Genomic DNA, 20,391 nt, shown 5'->3' on the forward strand with positions numbered 1-20,391 from the left:
TCATGGGAAGGCCTGCAAGGATGTGCATGTTTAGATCCTCATCAGAAATATGTTTGCCCATCATGGCAAGTTATTGGGCTATACTTTTGGCTTTATGAAAATAAGTTGAGATATTATCCGGTCTCTTTTTCAAATTTTGTAATTGGGACTTGAGTTGTTGCACTCTAGCTCTAGAGTGGGCAGCATACATTTTTCTGAGGGTGTTCCACACGCTATATGATGTTTTTAACCCAACCACTTGACAATGCATAGTGTCAGATGGGGATGATAGTATCCAGCCCAGTAGCAGTTGATCTATGTATTCCCATTTAATGTATTCAGAGTTTTTCTCAGCCTTTTTCCCAAGATCAATCAGGTACTCATTTGGGCAGGGTTTTGTGCCATCAAGTTGTAACTCTTCAATAATGGGATAAAATGTGATCCTCACATTTTATAATTGTTCGTAGATAGTTTTACAGACAAATAATGTTTCAGGCTTGTTTGTTCACCTTTCTTAAGAACCTAAAGTTAGGACTTTAAGAAAGGTGACAAAACAATAGATGAGTATTTTCAGCACACACATGCTATTGCCCATCAACTGGTTGTAGCATCGAAACCCATTGATGAAAATGATATGATCTTACAAATTCTTAGAGGTCTGGCTCATGAATATTCTGCGTTTAATACCTCGATTGAGACAAGATCTAATCCGGTCACCTTGTCCGAATTAAACAGTCTTCTACTCATGCAAGAACCACATCTTAAGGAAATCTTTTTGTTTTTTGAGAGGCACATCTTAAGGAGATTTATGAGACCCTACCATAAACATAAGATGGATCTTCGATCTGAAATGTGTGTCTTCATCAGTTATGTTGTTCAACATTATGGGTATTATTGTCTCAATTTGAATACTAGGAAAATAATTGTTTCGTGCCATGTGTTTGAGACGAAAACAGTTTTACTTTCAAAGCTCCTAACAAACCTCTTTAAGGTACACCCTCAATAGCTCAAACTCCAGTCGTTATCTCTTCACCTGTAGTTGTTCCCCAACATATGAGTATAGTTTACAGTCTTCAACACTCCTTTGTCCTCTCCTACATCAAGTCACCAACCAACTAAAAATAGTCAACAATTATTTTTAGATGCCTACAGCCCAGGAGAAGTTAGTGCTAATCATGAACCTACACCTCTCATGTCTTTTCTGAACACATCATATGATCACTAGATTTCAAGACAGTACCTTAAGATCCAAAGTGTTTTAAACTACCAAATACCCTATTCCCATGGCTCTCCTAACTGTTCTACAAGATCATGAGCCCTTAACCTTCAAACAGGCCTACCAAATCCCAAAGTGGCATGAAACAATGCCAAAGGAGTATTGGTCTCTTATTCTTGCTCATGAAGCTCCTGTCTTAAATTGAGTGTCAGTACATGTACTCACCTACGGATGTTCATTGGGCACCTATCAAACACATTCTTAAATATCTTAAGGACACTATTCATTATGGATTTTTGGTTAATCCATCCTCACATATGAATCTTTCTGCTTATTTTTATGTTGACTGGGCAAGGTGTCCAGATGATAGAAAATCTAGAGAAGGTTATGCTGTATTCTTTGGGTCCAATTTAATATCTTGAAACTCCAAGAAATAGTCTAGTGTCTCAACATTCAGTACGGAATCAGAATATTGTGTCATTGCCAATATAACTGCTGAGTTAACGTGGTTACAATATCTCCTTCAAGAACTTGGAGTTTAGCAGGATGATATTCCCGTGATTTGGTGTAATAATGTGGGAGCTTCATTCCTTGCAGTTCACCCTATATTTCATAAGAGGATCCAACATATTGAAATAGACATGCATTTTGTTCGAGACAAGATAGCGAAGAAACAGACATATTTCTTCCAAGGATGAGCTTGTGGATGTCCTGACTAAACCTCTTATTGCTCTGCATCATCATGATCTCCACAGAAAGTTCAATGTGCTTTCAGTCCCCTTGAACTTAACGGGGGCTGTTAGAGAACAAGCTCAGGTCTCACATAGTTGGGTCACACCTACTATATCCAGATCCAAATCCTCCAATGCTATAGAGTCCAAGTCGGTATCCAAATCAATAGAGGTGGTCACCTCTAATGAAGATAAGGACCTATCCAATAAAGCCATAGAGGGAAGGACATCTAAAGAAAGAGTTAATTTGAGATCCAATGAGGAAAGTGTATCATCAATTATAGATATTCATATATAATAATAATAATAACCCTATGCTCTCAAACATGTCAAGAATTGAGAGTTTTTCTGTGGACGTAAATCCATGTATATTGTGAGCCTTTCTTTGTGTGTTGGTGTTGCTTCCTTGTGTCGTTTTATGAACAAGGTCACACCCATTTCACAACACCACAATCATGACTTTAGGTTTTATCAAATGAAGAAAGGCACCGTGTGAGGTGGAATTAAAGGCATGATTGGGGGCTTCAGCGGCAAGGATGTTTTTGGTTAACTGGCCATGGAAACACATTGCTCAAACATGGGTAGTAAGAATAGTCCTAGGGATGGCAGTTGACTGGAGGCGTGGGCGGGGGTCAAGGTCTCCACTCCCATCCCGTCTCAAAATCCTGCCTTCCATCCCTGCATCCATCCTCGCACGAGTCTTGATTTTAACCTCCATCCCCGTTTCATGTCCTCCATCCCTGGTCCAAATGGGGTGAGGTGGGGCCATGTTTCCCCTCGATCCACTGTCATCACTAAAGAAGGATTGAGGATGGGGCGGGGCGGGGCAAGGAAGGGATTGGAAACGGGGACGGGGCTAGGCGGGGAAAAGTGTAAGTCCATCCCGGCACGTGTTTTGATTTTAACCTCCATCCCCGTTTCAAGTCCTCCATCCCCGGTCCAAACGCGGCGATGCGGGGTGGGGCCCCATTTTCCCCGATCCACTGCCATCCCTAAATAGTCCATGTAGCTGCCTGTCATACTAAAAGGAAAACCGTCGTTCCATTAGTCAGAAGGTTTTTCACTTAATCACATCCATGTTAAGTAATGATCGTCTAGAACTCCAGGTGCCTGAAACTGGACAATGCTGAACGGAGGGTGTTAGATTAGGTCATGTATAATATAAAATCTATTTGCGGTTCTGAAGCATCATAACGCACGGGCTCTTCTTTGTATTGATCTAGCCAGACATGTTCCTTTAGCATTATTTATTGGACATGTTAGCAACCTGCTTAGTGAGAAATACACTTTGGATTGTGCACAATCGATGAATGTAATGAATAAATGAGTTTTGCAAGAACTTTAAAGAAACAGCAGACAACACTGCAACCAGATTTTATGTTATGGATGAATAAACACAGCTTGCATCTTGGCTTCCTACTAGATAGGACTGTACTAATGGCTTGGCTTACGTCACAGTTCACACACGTGCGCACATGAGTGTGTATGTCAGTCATTGTTGTGGATGTGCATACAGTATTAATGGCTTCAATCGAACCTTCTCATGGACTTTCAAGCAGATCGGACCGTGTGGATGAACTGAAATTGCTTATTTAATGCAAATCATGTTTTTAATCTAACAATTTGGTAGTGAAACACCTTTTTCTATAATTACATTTAGGTGCAATCTGGACCGTTCATTTTTTGTGTAGAATATATTTAAATATTTAAACTTGTTAATTCAAAACATGCTCTAAAATAAATTAACCATGATAAATCCATAGATGCGGTCGGTTTTAGCCGAGAATGTAAGAGTAATAAGATTTACTGACTGAACAATTTTTGGTGGAAACAATGTAACCAAAGACTTCTTTTATGCAACGCAAGCTGGGGCTAGGCCGACCCCTACCAGTTATACAACTATACCATTGGATTTTGAACCTGCAACGTCCCAACACAAGGTGACGTGCACTAGCTGCTCCTACCAAAGGCTTATTTTGTGGGAGCAGATGCATTTCATGAACCATTCAAGCTTTTTTGTTCTACGCATAAAGGGCATCTTTTGTTTTATTTCAATATCGAGGCGTGGCAACGCATGGACGAAATGTAACTGTCATACTCAGTCGGCCACCCCAAACAACTAAGACCAGCTTTGTTGGTAGGAACTGTCAGTGCACGTCTCCTTGTGGTGAGACGTTGCAGGTTCAAAACACAGTGGTACGTTGAATAATAACTGGTGGGGTCTGCCTAACCCCAGCTTGACTTTCAAAAAACAAAAACTAGTCCACACTCCACAAAAGCCATCAAGAAAGATGACTCCCATGATGCACAGTTTCACTAAAAGAAAAAGAGAAGGTGATCCGCACAATCTCAAAGGTAAGCAGTATTCATTAAGGATTTAACAACCCCAATCCCATGATGTTAGAGTGCACGAATGGGGAGTATCTTAAACTTTGCAACATTAAGTAGTTGAAGATGAAACAAACTGCACGCTGGCATGTGAAGAATCTTTTGAATATAGTAGCAGTTATTGGGAGGTAATTGACAATCATAATACCATGAATTCATTCATGCAAAAAAAGTGGAACACAATTCTCATGATCGTGGTCAACATTAAATTTTTTCATTAAAAGAACATTAAATTAACCAACTTCTAAGATGCAGCACTGTCCGAAGGATCTCAACCAACCTTAGGATCCACTCCATTCCCATGAAATCCACCCTCACAATTCAGAGACATCTAAGAATTCCAAGCTATTGGCAAGGGTAGGCTAACACGAATGACAAAGCAAAAAAGCGATAGCTGAACACTATAAACCATCACAAGGGCCTAGTGTACTACTGTTTGGCATCTCTCAAAACAGGGAATGTCCATAAAGCCTATAACACGTATACACAGGGATCTACGGCCGCACATATTATGTCTCATTCCTTCAATACTGCAAATTATTGCAGAATCATCGCAGCAAGATATCATTATCATAATTCAGGCAGCACAACAAGATAGATGATCAACACAGTAATATGTAGCATATAACCTTGCTACATTAGGCACATCTCATATATAGGCACATCTCGTATATGAGAAGATAAACCACCCCAGTGGTTACTTCAGCAACAGATATGTATCTTTTGTTATTTGTACAGGTAGGTGTCCGGCCCCCCAAGTTAACAGTACGTACAACTAGAAGTTGCAAGCATTTGGAATGCAATTGATAAAGCATGCCAAACGTCGGAAAAACCTTTGTGTGTGTGTGCGGAATTTGTTCCTTAAGACCCATTTTCATTAAGACCTGCAAAGGCCCCGCAAAAAATACATAATTGCAAATATTTTTTTATTAGTCTGAACCTGTAGGATGCATGTCATTGTTTATTTACTAGAAAACATGCTTTGGACAACGTCCATTTGATGAAAAACGTGAACTTCTATCAAGTTTTGGTGGGGGATGAGCAGCTAATTTTTTACCTCTAAAATAACATCTGAACATGAAAAATACTTCATATAATACATTTCTACTAATGCATGAAAAACACATACAAGTTCCAATTAAGCAAAAAACACCAACTTCAACTTTGGCGGGTCTTCACAAACCTCTCTCTCTCTCAATATTTGGCTGGAAATGGGCTTGGACTTTCCAATTTTCTCGTTGGAACGTCAACAGACTAATCAAATGGCTAAAAATGGACACTGGATTAACAAAAAACTGTGCATTTGCATGGAAACGGATTGACAAAAAGTGTCATTTGCATCCAGGGACCAGCAGTACCTAATTACCTATACAAAAAGTATTCTATAGAACAGACGCCCAAAAGAGAAAATAATGAAAAGCACCAAATCTTTTTTATAATGAACTGCAGCAAAGAGTTGACAAACATATACTGTGCAGGCAGCAAATAGCAAATGCTACAAAATTTCGATCTCTAGCAAATATTAGTTCAGCAATATCACAATAAGTTCCTCCATTTTAATCTGACTACCCATCAGCTAAAGCCAAGAAATCTAAACTATCCTGTCTCAAAGAGCAAAATCATTTGAAGGGAACAAACAAAAAGAAAATAATTCACCTACTGTGTGAGAAAAGAAAGCTGCAGAAAAGGTGAATGGACAGAAACTTCTCATTCACTGAAGTAGGTGCTTTTTGCCTGGGAGGAACGACCAACAAATTGTGCAGGAGACCAGATGCACCATTTAGAATACTCTATTTGCCCTTCCCATGGTACTCTTCAGGTACAAGCACCTCACCTAATTAACCAACCAAAGGAAAACGATTGAGCTCCTGAGAAAGATATATAAAACTTTTACAAGCAGCTCCAACAGAAAGGATCTATCATTAACTGGAATGTAGAGCGAGGCTCGTCAGAGAACACCACATAAACATTACGATCAATAGGGTTACTAAATTTTAGTTCTTCTGGGACAGTTGAGGGTTATTAATTTTAATTCTTCTGAGAGCTGAGGATTATTTTTTTAATTCCTCGGGAAGAGCTGAAGAATGAGGCACGATACACTTCACAAACATTGAAAAGGTATTTTCCTTAAAAATCAGGATGTGGACCACAGAGAAATTTAAGTAATCTGTAAATGAAGAAATCAACAATGAGGATAATGACAATCACAATAGCAACAAGAAAGGCAGTGTTGACTCATATAAGCAATAAGACCATAAAACATTTTATCAGATGTAACATGGGTACTTATACCGTGCCCCACATGGTGTCGTACCTATGCATACCATAGAGGTACTAGGTACTCCTGGGTATGGGTCATATTGATTTCAAACTTAACTCAACCCATTTTGTCCATCCTATGATTCAATCAATATTTAGCCTAAGATCGACATCAGAAGTATCTACTATTTTGTATATCTGTTGATCATTAGTGTTAGTTAACTCAACCCATTTTGTCCATCCTATGATCAATTAGTGTTAGTTAACTACATAAATTGATGCAATTTACATTTTCAGTTTGTGATTGACAATCTATATATTCATACCTAGAGCATCTTCCAAAATGCAACAAAAGATGGGTATACGGGTCACATATAGAGTACTTCTGTGGTTGTGAACTTTTGCATGTATGTGGGTGTGCGGGTGTGTGTGTGTATAATGACAAGGGTTATAAAAGATGGGTACACGGGTCACATATAGAGTACTTCTGTGGTGGTACACTTGATATACTTAGATCTAAGCTCCAAAACCAAATCTAACCGTAGGATCATGTTTAACATATTCTATTTATTAGTTTCATTGGTCAAAGTTGACTCAAATATGATATTTATACCAATTTTAAACCACCCATAGAATTGTGAACTGTTGATTTTCATTGTCTCAAAAATATAATTTTATGGTTTATTAAACATGATGAAACCATTTAATATAGTAAATAAATCAATGATAAACACATCTGTATAGTTAGATTTACCATTTCATCATTAGATATATGGAAACAAGAGTGTGTACCACCATATGGTGTATATATATATATATATATATATATATATATATATATATGAGTCCCAATGTTTGGGAAGGAACCATGACTGAAGCCCCTGTTTAAAGCCAATAAAAAAATTATTATATGTTTTTAATTTTTATGTCTTGACCATCATAAAATGCATTAATACTCCCTCCCTTCTTGGTCCCGCACTCATCTCCCTTCCCAACGTAATCTCTGGTTCAACTCCCCACTTCTCTCTTTTCTGTGGAGCATTTCATCAAAGGTTGGTTTGCTCTCTCTCTCTCTCTCTCTCTCTCTCTCTCTCTCTCTCTCTCTCTCTCTCTCTCTCCATGTAAGTGTGCTCATTAAGATTTCTATATTTCACCTTCAAAATTTATGTTGGAAATTGAAAGTGCATGAAGAGTTCCTATGAATCATCAATGCTCCTTTTCCCCTACTTGGTCTCTCTATTTACCCAACACACCATTGAACATGCCAGCCAACCCCCAAGGCAAGCTACAGAGGTGAAAGACGGGATGGATCAACTCTCTGGGAAGGAGTAGCTCTGATATTGACATGGTAATTCCTTTTTCTCTTTTCCTAGTGTTTCCCCCTTTTCTCTTCTCTGGATTTGTATATGTGGTTAGAGTACAGGAAGGGTTTTGGATGAACTCCTTTGTCCTAGAAAAGTGGGATAAGTTGGGGGTCTCTGTAGATTACCCATACAAGCCCTTGATTTCTGGATAAGTGGGTGCATCGAAGCACACATTCTAAGGTGTCTCTGTTAAATGGGCATGCTTTGATGAAGTGTTTGAATGCCATGAGAAGCATTAACAATGGTTATGTGGCAGAGAAGAATGACGATAATGCTTTCTTTTAGCTTAAAGTTGGATCTTGTTTATGTGTGTCTTTGGGTTGGAATTAGTTATAGATGAACCCGACACATGTCTAAAGATTTTGCTAACATATTTGGTGTGTTAAGTGAAGAAACATAAAGAGATGTGTGTTAAGTTCAAGATTGACAACAAGGATGCACATATGGGTAATGCAGCCTAAAGATTTTGCTAACATATTTGATGTGTTGGAAAGCAACATAAAGAAATGTGTGTTAAGTTCAAGATTGACAACAAGGATGCACATATGGGTGATTGCATGGTTGTTGCAGACGCATGTGTCCTACTATAGTATGACTTTTTGGTTTGCATTAATTTAGTTTCTGAATTCTGAAAGAAGGATCTAACAAAGAGATCATTTACTTCATTTAGTTTCATCACAGTTGTAAAATTCAGTTTTGATCTAGAGTATGAATCCCACTGGAGAGTTATCTGCCTGCTTGGCTACTAGATAATAATAAGCACCTGAGAAATGTTCAAATTACTACAATGATTTGAAGTTTTTCCTTTTCTTTTGTACAGGTGAGTAGATTCATGGCCATGGATTTTATTTGCAACAACTCGGCAAACATTGTAGGAATTTAAAGTTTTCTAAACTTAAAATGGTAAGTGGGAGAAATGTTGATAGTTTCAGTAGCTTGATGTTAACAGTTTTATTTTTTTTCTTTGCGCCTGTGCGGCTTGAGTGTTCAACACTGGCAAAAGGAGCAGCCTACACCTTCCCACACAATGGCTAAGACAAGGGATGGCCTGCGCTAGGGTGTTTGAGGCCAAACTGCAAGGGACCAAGGAGAAAGGGACCGGGGACTAACCCACATGAAGCCACTCACTTACACTAAGGCGCAAGAAAGGGTATAAGAGCATACAGGCCCACTTTATTGACTATACCCCTGCAGCTTCACTGTTTACCCTCAAGGGTCTGGTGGGTGATGTATACAGGCCCCGTGTATACCAATTTACAAGGAGTATAGTACAATTGTCCCCTGGCCCTGGCCAATACAAACCACATCCCAGCCCATGTAACCCACAACCTTGAACAGCATGCTGCAATGTGCAAGTGTCATTCCCAATGTTGCCTACAAAGAACATGATCCTCCTGCACCAGTCTACACATCCCTATATGCAACACTCTCAATCCATGCATGCCTTAGTTGTCAAAGGCAGCACCTAGGGGCATCCCCACGGCCTGGGCAACCAGGTTTGGGCAGTGGTGCCCTATACTACCGGCTAGGCTTGGACCACCTAAGCTTTTTTTAGAGCCTAGGCTTTTTTTTTAAAAGACATCATTTGTTTTCTTCTTCTTCTTCGAGAAGAAGAAGGAGAAGAAGAATTGTTATTTGTCTATTGCTTGTATTATGTATATTGTTGAGAAGAAGAAGAAAAAGACATTATTTGTCTATTGCTTGTATTATGTCTATTATTGTTGTAGTTAGTTTTTTTGTATACATGATTTTATTTTTTGTGCATTGTTCATTCACATTGTTATAACTGTTTAGTTATACACTGCCGGTCCCAAGCCCGGATAAAGGAGGAGGGTTGCGGTAGGCCTGTGACAACCAGTATAAAAACTTAGACATACCATATGAATATGAACCAATATGAGAATTTCGTTGGGGCGTTCCCTACTGAGCGACGCGCTGTACTCTATAGGCCCGGAGGCAGTGATAAATGGGCAAGGTTGCTAGGTCGTTGCCCGGAAGCGACGCGTCACACCGGCGCCCGGGTGTGGTGTCAAATAGGCAAGGGTTCCCTCACTTTGTTGGACGGGTGGGGGTAAAGAAGTTAGTCCAAGACCATAAAATTAGGTTAGCCACTTGGAACATAGGGTCTTTAACTGGTAAGTTGGTAGAGTTAGTAGATGTTATGTGTAGGAGAAAGATTGATATTTTATGTCTACAAGAGACCAAATGGGTAGGTGAGAAAGCAAAAGTGATAGAACCTTGGGGATATAAGATTTGGTATATAGGAATAAATAGGAATAGGAATGGAGTAGGGATTGTTATGAGTCGTGAGTTTATAGATAATGTAGTTGAGGTCCGTAGGAAGGGTGATAGGATTTTACTTATTAAATTAGTATTAGGTACGGATATTATTAATAATTATTAGTGTTTATGCACCTCAAGTAGGTTTAGATGATTCCACTAACCGTCAATTTTGGGAAGATTTAGATGGAGTAGTACAAGGGATATTTTATGGAGAAAGGCTTTTCATCGGCGGTGACCTTAATGGGCATGTAGGCATTAGTAGGGATGGATTTGAGAATATCCATGGAGGCTATGGTATAGGAGAAAGAAACGATAGTGGAGAAAGGATTTTAGATTTTGGTTTGTCCTATGATATGATCTTAGCAAACACTTGGTTTAGGAAGAGGGAGTCTCACCTAGTAACATTTAAAAGTGGGGTTAATACGAGTCAGATAGATTTTTTCCTACTTATAAAGAGAGATAGGGGTTGTTGCATCGATTGTAAGGTTATACCGGAAGAAAGTGTAGCTACACAACATAAAGTCTTAATTTTAGATCTTAGAATTAGACAATGTCGCAAAAGGGATAGACATAGGATAGATCCTAGAATTAAGTGGTGGGCACTGAAAGGAGCTAAACAAGGAATGTTTGTAGAGCGGGTAGTTAAGGAAGTTGATTGGTGTCTCGAGGAGGATTCAGAATCTATGTGGAATAAGATAGCGGGTGGCATGAGAAAGGTGGAGGAAGTATTGGGTGAGTCTAAAGGCGGTGCACCGCTAGGTAAGGATACATCGTGGTGGAACGAGGATGTCAAATTAGCTATTAAGGTTAAAAGAGAGTGTTATAGAAATCTAAGTAAAAGTCGTGATAATGAAAATTTGGAGAAGTATATGATAGCAAAGAAGGAAGCTAAAAAAATAGTTCGGAACGCGAGGGATAAGGTATATAAGGAGGTTTATGACAAATTGGATACCAAAGAGGGTGAGAAGGATATTTATAGGATTGCAAAAATGAGAGATAGGAAATCGAGGGATCTGGGTATGGTTAGATGTATCAAAGATGAAACGCAAAGGGTTTTAGTCAAAGATGAGGAGATTAAGGAGAGATGGAAAGATTATTTTGATAAGCTATTTAATGAAAGTCATGCTCAGGATCTTGGAGACTTTTCTATTCCTTTTCATGAGATGAATCGTGACTTCATGCGCAAGATTCAAAAGAAAGAAATTGCAGAGGCTTTGAAGAAAATGAAATCAAGAAGGGCAGTTGGCCCAGATGGTATACCTATCGAGGCTTGGAAATGCTTGGGAGAGAAAGGTTTAGAATGGTTGACAAATCTTTTTAACAAGATTTGGCGGACAAATAAGATGCCTAATGAGTAGAGGAAGAGTACTTTGGTGCCTCTATATAAGAATAAGGGTGATATACAAGATTGCACAAACTATCGTGGTATAAAACTCATGAGTCATACAATAAAACTTTGGGAGAGGGTGATTGAGTCTAGGTTGAGGAAGATTGTCATGATATCGGAGAATCAATTTGGTTTTATGCCTGGAAGATCTACTATGGAAGCTATACATCTTCTTAGACAACTTATTGAGAGAAATAGAGAGAGGAACAAAGATTTGCATATAGTTTTTATTGATTTGGAGAAGGCTTACGATAGAGTACCTAGGGACGTTCTCTGGTGGACAATGATGAAGAAAGGTATTTCTCTCAAGTACATTAGTATAATTAAAGATATGTATGAAGGAGTAGTAACCAATGTCCGCACTTGTGGAGGGGTGACAACCAATTTTCCTATAACGGTTGGGTTACATCAAGGATCTGCTTTAACCCCTTTCCTATTTGCTATAGTGATGGATGAACTTACGAGATCAATTCAAGAAAATGTGTCGTGGTGTATGTTGTTTGCTGATGATATTGTTTTGATTGATGAGTCTAGAGCTGGGGTTAATGCTAAGTTAGAATTATGGAGACAAACATTGGAAGCAAGAGGTTTTAAGTTGAGTAAGAGTAAGATAGAATACATGGAATGTCGATTTAGTAAGCAACAAAATAGAGATGGGAGTGTAGTGAAGCTTGGTGAGCAAGAAATACCGGTGGATGATTCTTTCAAATATTTGGGATCTATCATTCAAAAGAATGGAGAAATTGATGGAGATGTAAATCATAGGATAAAGGTTGGGTGGATGAAATGGAAGAGTGCAACTGGAGTGTTGTGCGATCGAAGAATGTCATTGCGGTTGAAGGGAAAGTTTTATAGGACGACTATTAGGCCCGCTTTACTATATGGTACGGAATGTTGGGCTGCCAAGAGACATCATATTCAAAAAATGAGTGTAGCTGAGATGCGTATGCAGAGATGGATGTGTGGAAATACAATAAAAGATAAGATTCGGAACGAGGAGATACGTAAGAAGGTAGGTGGTGCACCCATTGAAAATAAAATGAGAGAGAATCGTTTACGGTGGTTTGCACATATTCGACGAAGGCCTAATGATGCTCCAGTTAGAAGGATGGAGAAATGGGAAAATATATTAGTTAAAAGAGGTCGGGGTAGGCCTAGGAAGACATGGATGGAGGTGATAGGAAAGGATATGAATGCTTTGAACCTCACCGAGGACATGGCATTGGATAGAAATGAATGGAGGAGAAGGATTCATGTGGAAGACCCAGAATGATTTTCTTTGTTGGTTCATATCGCCGACCCCAATTGTTTTGGGATGAAGGCGTAGTAGTAGTAGTAGTAGTAGTAGTAGTAGTTGTTGTTGTTGTTGTTGTTGTTGTTGTTGTTGTTGTTCATTCACATTGTTAGTTGTATGGTTTGTTTATTCAATTGTTAATTTATTCTTAATTTGTTTGAGCAGGCTAAGGTTATGTAATATAATTGTTTTCCAGTGTTCAACGACATATTATTTGTCTATTGCCTATTGTTAATTGATTTTATGTTGTATACATGTTTCTTATTATGTTTTTTATTTGGCATACCGCCTAGGCCCCAGCTAAGCCTTTTTAAGGGCTCACCACCTAGGCTCCGCCTAGCGCATATGACAACTAAGATGCATGTGCATCTCTTCCAGAGCATGCATAGCCTCTGCAGGCCAGCCTAATGTGCAGCTTGCCATGCCTATGCAATCCAACCCTTAGGACGCACAACAAGCACTCATCATACCTGGACTAGTGCCTACAGCTACCCCTCCAAGTCACCTTGTGATTGGATGTAACTCTGTAGCTGTTAATACAGACGGGCAGCTATCTTTTTGCTCGTTGCGTTGTCAAAAGCATATGATTCCTAATGCTTAGTTATTGTTCAGAACTATAGGATATTCTCTCTCTCTCTCTGCATTGCACGGGTTTTGTACAAGTATATGTATATTCATCTTTTCAGAAATTCTATTATTGTACCCCATACCCACGTGACATATTTTATCAATTGCACCAAAAAGTGCAAGTATGTTTCAACCTATGGCAGCAAAACCGCATGCCCAAAGAATTGATCTTTCAATCAGCACTCTCAGTGCACAGTGTCATATGTTGAATAGTGTAATTCAGTTGTATCATATGTATTACTACTCATTTGTGCTTCCCCACTGTATGTGTATATGTTGCTATTGCTATTATTAGGGTTAACAATGTAATTTGTCAAGCAGTTATAGGGATGTCGATGGGTCAGATATACGCATTACCTAATCTGACTTAATCGGATTCAGAGTCGGATGGAAAAAGATAGGACCAAATTTGGATCCAACTAGTCCAAAATCCAATATTTAAACTTAATCGGATTCAGAATCGAACTCAATGAAAAATTAATACCAAATCCAAATAAGATTTTTAATCGGATTTGGCTACCAAATCTGACTAATCGGATTCAGATTTGGGTCGGATATCGGGCTACATCCGGCCCATTGACATCCCCAAGTAGTTAGAGGTCAAGAACTTTTATCCTGAAGTCCAAGGAAGGGGATCAAGTCATATATGCTGTATGCTTTTCATGTTTCTTAAAAATGAAGCTCTATTGTATTCTCCTTCTATTTCTCTCTTCTTCCATGGTTTTTGCCCTAATTTCCTGATTTTGAGTATCATATGAAGTTTCCAATATGACTTGTATATAAGGGGATACGGAACGGGAGTGGAAATGGAGTATCCATGTGACATAGAGGCCAATACAACAAAAGAACATGAGAAAAATGCAAACTTTAAAGTGAGAATGAAAAAAAAACTCACATTTTGCCAGTTCTTCTTTAATAGTGAAACAAGGAAGTTAACACTAAGTTGCACATTCTGGAAGATCTGCTTCTCCTCCATGGCACAATTCCCAACAGCAACTCCCATGCAGAGGACCTTCTTAAGTTGGAACTTAACCATTGCTTTGGTTTCATTCACCTTTGATTCGAGAGACTCCTGGTGTGAAACAAGGGTTGGAAACTTCCCAGCCTTGTTAAGACCTGGACCAAGGAGCCTAGGAATCTGTTTGATAATAGCTTCTGATGCAAGAAAAGCATGATACTTCTTGGCAAGCTTCTTAACCAACTTCTTGTTCTTGTTCATCTTCTTTAAACCTTCAACATCCATGTAATCCAGTCCCATCTTCTCAGCCTGCAGTTTGTCAAATAAAATGAAGAGAACACTCAATAAGCACATTTGAACCAACTTTTGGTCCTGAATCTGAGTGTACTACCATAAGTGTGTATTGTTTGCAACAGGGTTTAACTAAGTCCAAGAAGATTAGAACATCTTCAAGATACGTACCTCCTCCACATGCTGAGCATCACCTAGCATGCAAACTTTCATTTTTGGACGGGGAATATGAGGTAGCTTTACAGATCCACTGAAACGTTTGTCTTTTTGTGGATCATAGTTTTTCAAACCAATCTGAAGCTCAATTGTTTCAGTGAACTTGCGTTTTTTATCTCTTGATTCACCAACCACCTGAGTAATAGCTTCCCTTAATGCATCACTCTGGAGCTTGCTGCAAATCATTGAAAAATAAAACTTTGAAATTTGAGTACACCATATATTTAACTATACTTAGAAATATTAAAGAGAGGTACTCACCTCAGCTCCATGAAATGTCAGATTCTAAGACCCCGACCGATTGCCTTGGACATACGTATTAAAATGTATTGATTCATATATATATATATATATATATATATATATATGAGAGTATATATTTGTATGAGTGTATGTGTATATATTATATAATTTTAAATTGTTTTTCTTCCCTTTGTAATAGGTAATACCCTCTAGGGGTATTTTTGTAATTCTGTAAATATGTAATAGGCACTGCCCATTAGGGGCAGATTTGCCTTTTTATTTTATTCCTATTTTTTTCATTTGAAATAGGATTGAGGGCTTTTTAGTCAAAAGCCCTTATAGTCGTTGGGAGCTCCCAACAGCTATATGGGGCTTCCTTGGCCCATTTTGAAATGTATATAAAAGGGACCTTTTGTCCCTATTTTCTTTAATCATTTTCCTAAGCATTCTATCTCAATAAAGGATTATTATTTTTATGTTTTTGTGATCTTATGTATTTGTCATTGATTGGCTTGTGTTTTGTTCCTTTGTGGACTTGTGCTTGTATACATTTAAGCTCTTTGTAGTCATTGTATGCACTTGTGTGCTTGTGTATCACCTTTGTTTGTATTGTTCCTTGTAGGACTTGTACTTGTGTTTGTGCACATTATGGTTTGTGTTCCGCTTTATTTCATTACAATAAGATCCAAAGTGATCTTGGATCCTAGGGTCGGGGATTATAGGATATCAGATCCTAGGATTTAAAACCGGATCCAAGATCCCTGCGTGTGAGAGAGAGACAGAGAGAGAGAGAGAGGAATATAAGATTCATGTCTCTGGCAAGACCCTCCCCCTTTGGGCCAGATATTCATAAATCTGCAGGTACTTTTGCATGTTGGATCCAAGAATATATGATCCATGTGTGCAAAAAAACTATATATTGACATGGGTCCTGCAGCAAATCCAATAATGTGATCTCATATCCAAGGTAATCAAGCACACCCTCAGAGAATGGGATATCATCATCAAGCCTTAACTAGCCTATATGGTCAGCATCACATAAGTCCTATTTCCACTGATCCAGAAGATAACAAAACTTCTCTCATAAGAAAAGAATTTCAATAGGAAAGAAAATACTGAAGGCGCCCACAGTAGTGGAGCCAAACACATAATATACCTATATGCAGCCTCTCGAATACACAGGAGTTTCCAATAATAAGTTCAGGCAAAGAGGAAGAGTGCATTTCATTTTACTTTATTATTTCACAAAACAAGTAATAGAGCATCTATTTTATTATTTCTTTAGATACTCGATTGGACAGCCTACTAAACAAAGGAAGACAAGAAGACTGGTTGCTAGGGCCAGCAAAGTCTAAAAGAGAACAATGGACAACACACAGATGACCCTCATGCTGTTGAGAAACTCAACCAGCCTACAGCTGCAGGTCAGCAGTTTAGATTTTACAATAGAATACGCAAATTCACTTGGGGACCAAAAAATTACAGATATATCACCAAACAGAACACTAAACATGAGATTGACTACTTATCGCTAAATGCAGGACGTGGACATGTATGCACATCAGACAGTGGTATCTTTATCAGCAATTTCTCAGCCAAGAAATTCCTAGGTAGAATCAAAGATAAATTGCTTTGTTGGGAACATCAGAAGACGATCTCAGCAGTTACAAAAGAACAAGTAGATGAAACAAAGAAAAAATTACAAACGAAAGGGTTATTGGCATTTGTACAAATAACAGACAACTATAAAATGCTTAAAACTTTGAAAATGAAAAGCAAAATAATTTCATTTAAATTGGAAAAAGCTTTCATGATAGTATCATGATATTGCTACTATTTTAAAAGGTTTTACTAGTATGACTTAACACGCTTTTAGAAAATTCAATTTGTAATAATATCATTCAAGCCATTGGATGAACAATAACTGGCTTACCGCGGTTATGCCCCAAGAATGCCACTGTTCTAACCCTTAGAAACAATAAAAAAACAAGATGATGTATTGAGGATCAAGCAACTTTGATGTTAAGATAGCTCCTCAAAAAGATAAAAAACAAATTAGTGTACTGATAGTGTCCTGAAAAACCCTCACAAATGCATGCAAACACACGCGCAAACGCACATGCACACACACACACACACATATTTGCAACACTTGCTTTTTATCTCATGATACCATAGGCATATCCTTGTATAGCCAGTAAAGCAACGAAATTCAACAAGAATTTTCAGCATAAATTGTCCCAGGCATCTCATATGTAGTAGGATCCCATCCCACCGTCCATTCTCTGTGCCATCTTATCTAGGTTCATGGAAGCGCAAGCAGGGCAAGTTACTACAAGTTAGAATCACAAATAACACATAATGAACCACCACGCTTATCTGAGGCACAGTACTTTGTAACAATATAACAGAAAATATCTTATGAATTAAAGTTTGGAAAGCATAACTAGATCGTCGCAAATACCATAATTACTGAGACATCCAAAAAGGCCACCTCTTCGTTATACTCATCCACTATTTCTTCCATGGCATCAGACCAAAACATATATTTGTAACGCATTTAATTAGACTCCACCCTTCGTATATTCTTAATGCATTCAATTAGATTTCATCAAAGAATAAAGTCAATCTATTTTTTCTAATCACATTGTTCTGATCTCGCTTCCCCAAATCCCCATATCCCATATTTGGATATTCCTTTCTTTAAAACTTAATTAGAGCCTCTAAATGAATCCTAATTCACAATACTTACCTCGAAAACAATTTCGTCTTTTGACTTTCAAACATCTCAAGTTTATCTAATTCACTATGTTTCCTGTTCTTCACCTTTTCTTCCTAGCATTCAACGTTTGTTCTTGAAAATATCATCACATTCTATAACCACCAATGTCAAAAAAGATTGCAATTCAACTTCTTGATTATATAAATATCATGCTTCTTCAGTTCAGGCCCGGTTTCTCTATGCAGGTATCCTGCCTTATCACCATATTACATCTTAGAGCATTTTGGGTGAGGCAACTTGGTTGTAGGTTGAAACCAAAACATGAAATTGCCCCTCTTCTAACATATAGACGTGACACAAGCTGTATACATGTGATAAAACTGTATAAATCTCTACGCCATGGCAGTTTTCTGAAAAGCAAGTTTTTCAAACAAACATGAAAGTTGACTTCATTTTTTGAATTTTGTTAAGAAATAATTTCTAGTAAATTGGTTCTTGTTGATTGATGAATCCTACCAATGCATATACTTACCCCAAACCACCACTCTCCTAAGATTAACCCTTCAGAAGAAGGGATCAACCTAAATAAAAGGGAATACAGATAACTATTTAATTCTAGATAAAAGGACTCAAAACACATACCACGGTAGATTTTTTACATCAAAACGTTGAGAGCCAAGGACTATGAAGAAAGGAAATATAAGAAGTATGAGAAATCTTTGTTCATTGAAACCGTTTAATAAAAGACTAAGCAACTTCTTAAATCTTCAGAAAATGAGATTTAATAAGCTGCACACTCTTCTGTTGCATTCCTTGTCTCAAACTTTTGCTGGAAGCTTTATCAAAAGCTTGGGAGGATAAGTTTACACTCCTATACAGGCACATCATGTCAAAACAGAACTTGAACCACATGGACTTTTCCATTAACCTTCCTTAGCCAGCTTGACAATACTATCACTCTGGTGAAATACATTCTGAGCCAGTGGGAAGTATTCATCGCCCTGCAATTGTGGTTCACACATGCACACCAGCATCAACTTCGACCATGCTGGGCCAGCACAACTCTCCACAGAGAAACAAAAATCCAACAAAGACATTTGCCTACATGCCCCCATGAATCTCAATTCACAATTTTCTCAACCACAAATTTCTAGAGCATCACAATGTGCTGCAACTAAGCTATGAAACGTTTTGCAAATAAAAGCACGTTTTATTCAATATTCCAATTAGGTAAACAATGACAAGAAAAACCAAGAAAAAGAATAAGATACCATCCTCAATTAAATCAAATTAGGAGGCTGTCAGAAACCACTAAAAGGGAAACGCAAGCTTCAATAGACTTGGCGACAACCAAACTTCCCCATATGATCCAGAAACAACTTCTATTGGATAGAACTACATATTCATCTTCCCAGACGAAAAATAAAATCGACGCAAGGGAATATAACAAAAATAGTACACTTCAATAAAGTTATCAGAATCAACCAACTGTTTAATCGCATGTTGCATTTTCAATCGCTGCGTGTGGCCAATGGATTGCGCTCTTTCCACATACCAAACTCTCACAGTAAATTCTTCGAATGATTTAACGGTTTAGACCCAATAATACTACCATCTGAAAATGAAAATGAACGTACGCATGTGTATGCGTGTGGAGAAATAGGAGAAGCACCGGGCGGGCGGGCAGGCGCGCGCGCAGACACAAACAACAAACAAAGAAAGAAACACCGAATCAAGCAAAAGATTGAGAAAGAAAATCAGAGCACCTCATCTTGCTGGCTTTTGCACAATAACTTCAGCTCGAGCCCTGATCAAACGCAAACGAAAGAACCAAAACCACGTCAGAGAGCCGACGTGAACACCGTCCTCATTTTCAGGAAAAAAAAACAATAACAAAGATCTATGAATCTAGCAATAGAGGAAATAAAAAAAAACAAAACATCGAGTAGATGAAAAGTAGAAAAAATCCCGAAATTTACAACCCTCGACGCATTGATTCGATCGAGAAAAAAGGGAAACTCTACAATCAGAGGAAAACTAATTCCCCGGGAAACGAAATACAAGAATTCAACAGAACCCTTTCCAAGAAGAAGAAGAAAATTCTTAGGATTTCCGAGCAGACGTACCGGAGAAACCCTCGCGGGAACGGAGGAGAGAGCGAGAAAGGAGAGGGGACGCCGTAGCACTGCCGCCGTGCTTTCTAGGGCTAAAACCCTAAAGAGATAACGACAAACGGTAAGATGAGGACCGCACTCATGTACTTGGGATATGCATACCATCTGGAACGTAGTCCTCGAAATCGGCGGCAGAGGTTCTTGTATAGGCGGAACTACACTTAACGCCACATACTTTTGCATGAGATGAGCAATCTAAGCCGTCGGATTTTCCCTTCAGATGGTGCAAGTATGGTTTAGTGGACCGTGGACTACTTGG

General features: G+C 38.5%; 1 protein-coding gene and 1 non-coding gene across 2 annotated transcripts; one reads left to right on the forward strand and one right to left on the reverse strand.

Annotated features, from left to right (window-relative positions):
* The first annotated feature begins 595 nt into the window (after nt 1-595).
* On the forward strand, nt 596-673 carry LOC149845943 (small nucleolar RNA Z247). The gene has a single exon (XR_016430654.1). It is a non-coding gene; the product is annotated as a small nucleolar RNA Z247 (small nucleolar RNA).
* Nucleotides 674-5,807: 5,134 nt separating this feature from the next.
* LOC149845944 (large ribosomal subunit protein uL1-like) lies at nt 5,808-20,180 on the reverse strand. Its single transcript, XM_089997806.1, has 5 exons — nt 20,085-20,180; nt 19,725-19,765; nt 14,949-15,168; nt 14,424-14,795; nt 5,808-6,148 (listed from the first exon to the last, which is right to left on the reverse strand). The coding sequence occupies exons 2-5, from the start codon at nt 19,727-19,729 to the stop codon at nt 6,095-6,097; spliced, it is 651 nt and encodes a 216-aa protein (XP_089853932.1). The 5' UTR covers nt 19,730-19,765; nt 20,085-20,180; the 3' UTR covers nt 5,808-6,094.
* Between the last annotated feature and the right edge of the window lie 211 nt (nt 20,181-20,391).

Source organism: Nuphar pumila, chromosome 2 (genome assembly GCF_984573655.1).
Source record: "Nuphar pumila chromosome 2, dmNupPumi1.hap1.1, whole genome shotgun sequence".
Taxonomy (NCBI): Eukaryota; Viridiplantae; Streptophyta; class Magnoliopsida; order Nymphaeales; family Nymphaeaceae; genus Nuphar; species Nuphar pumila.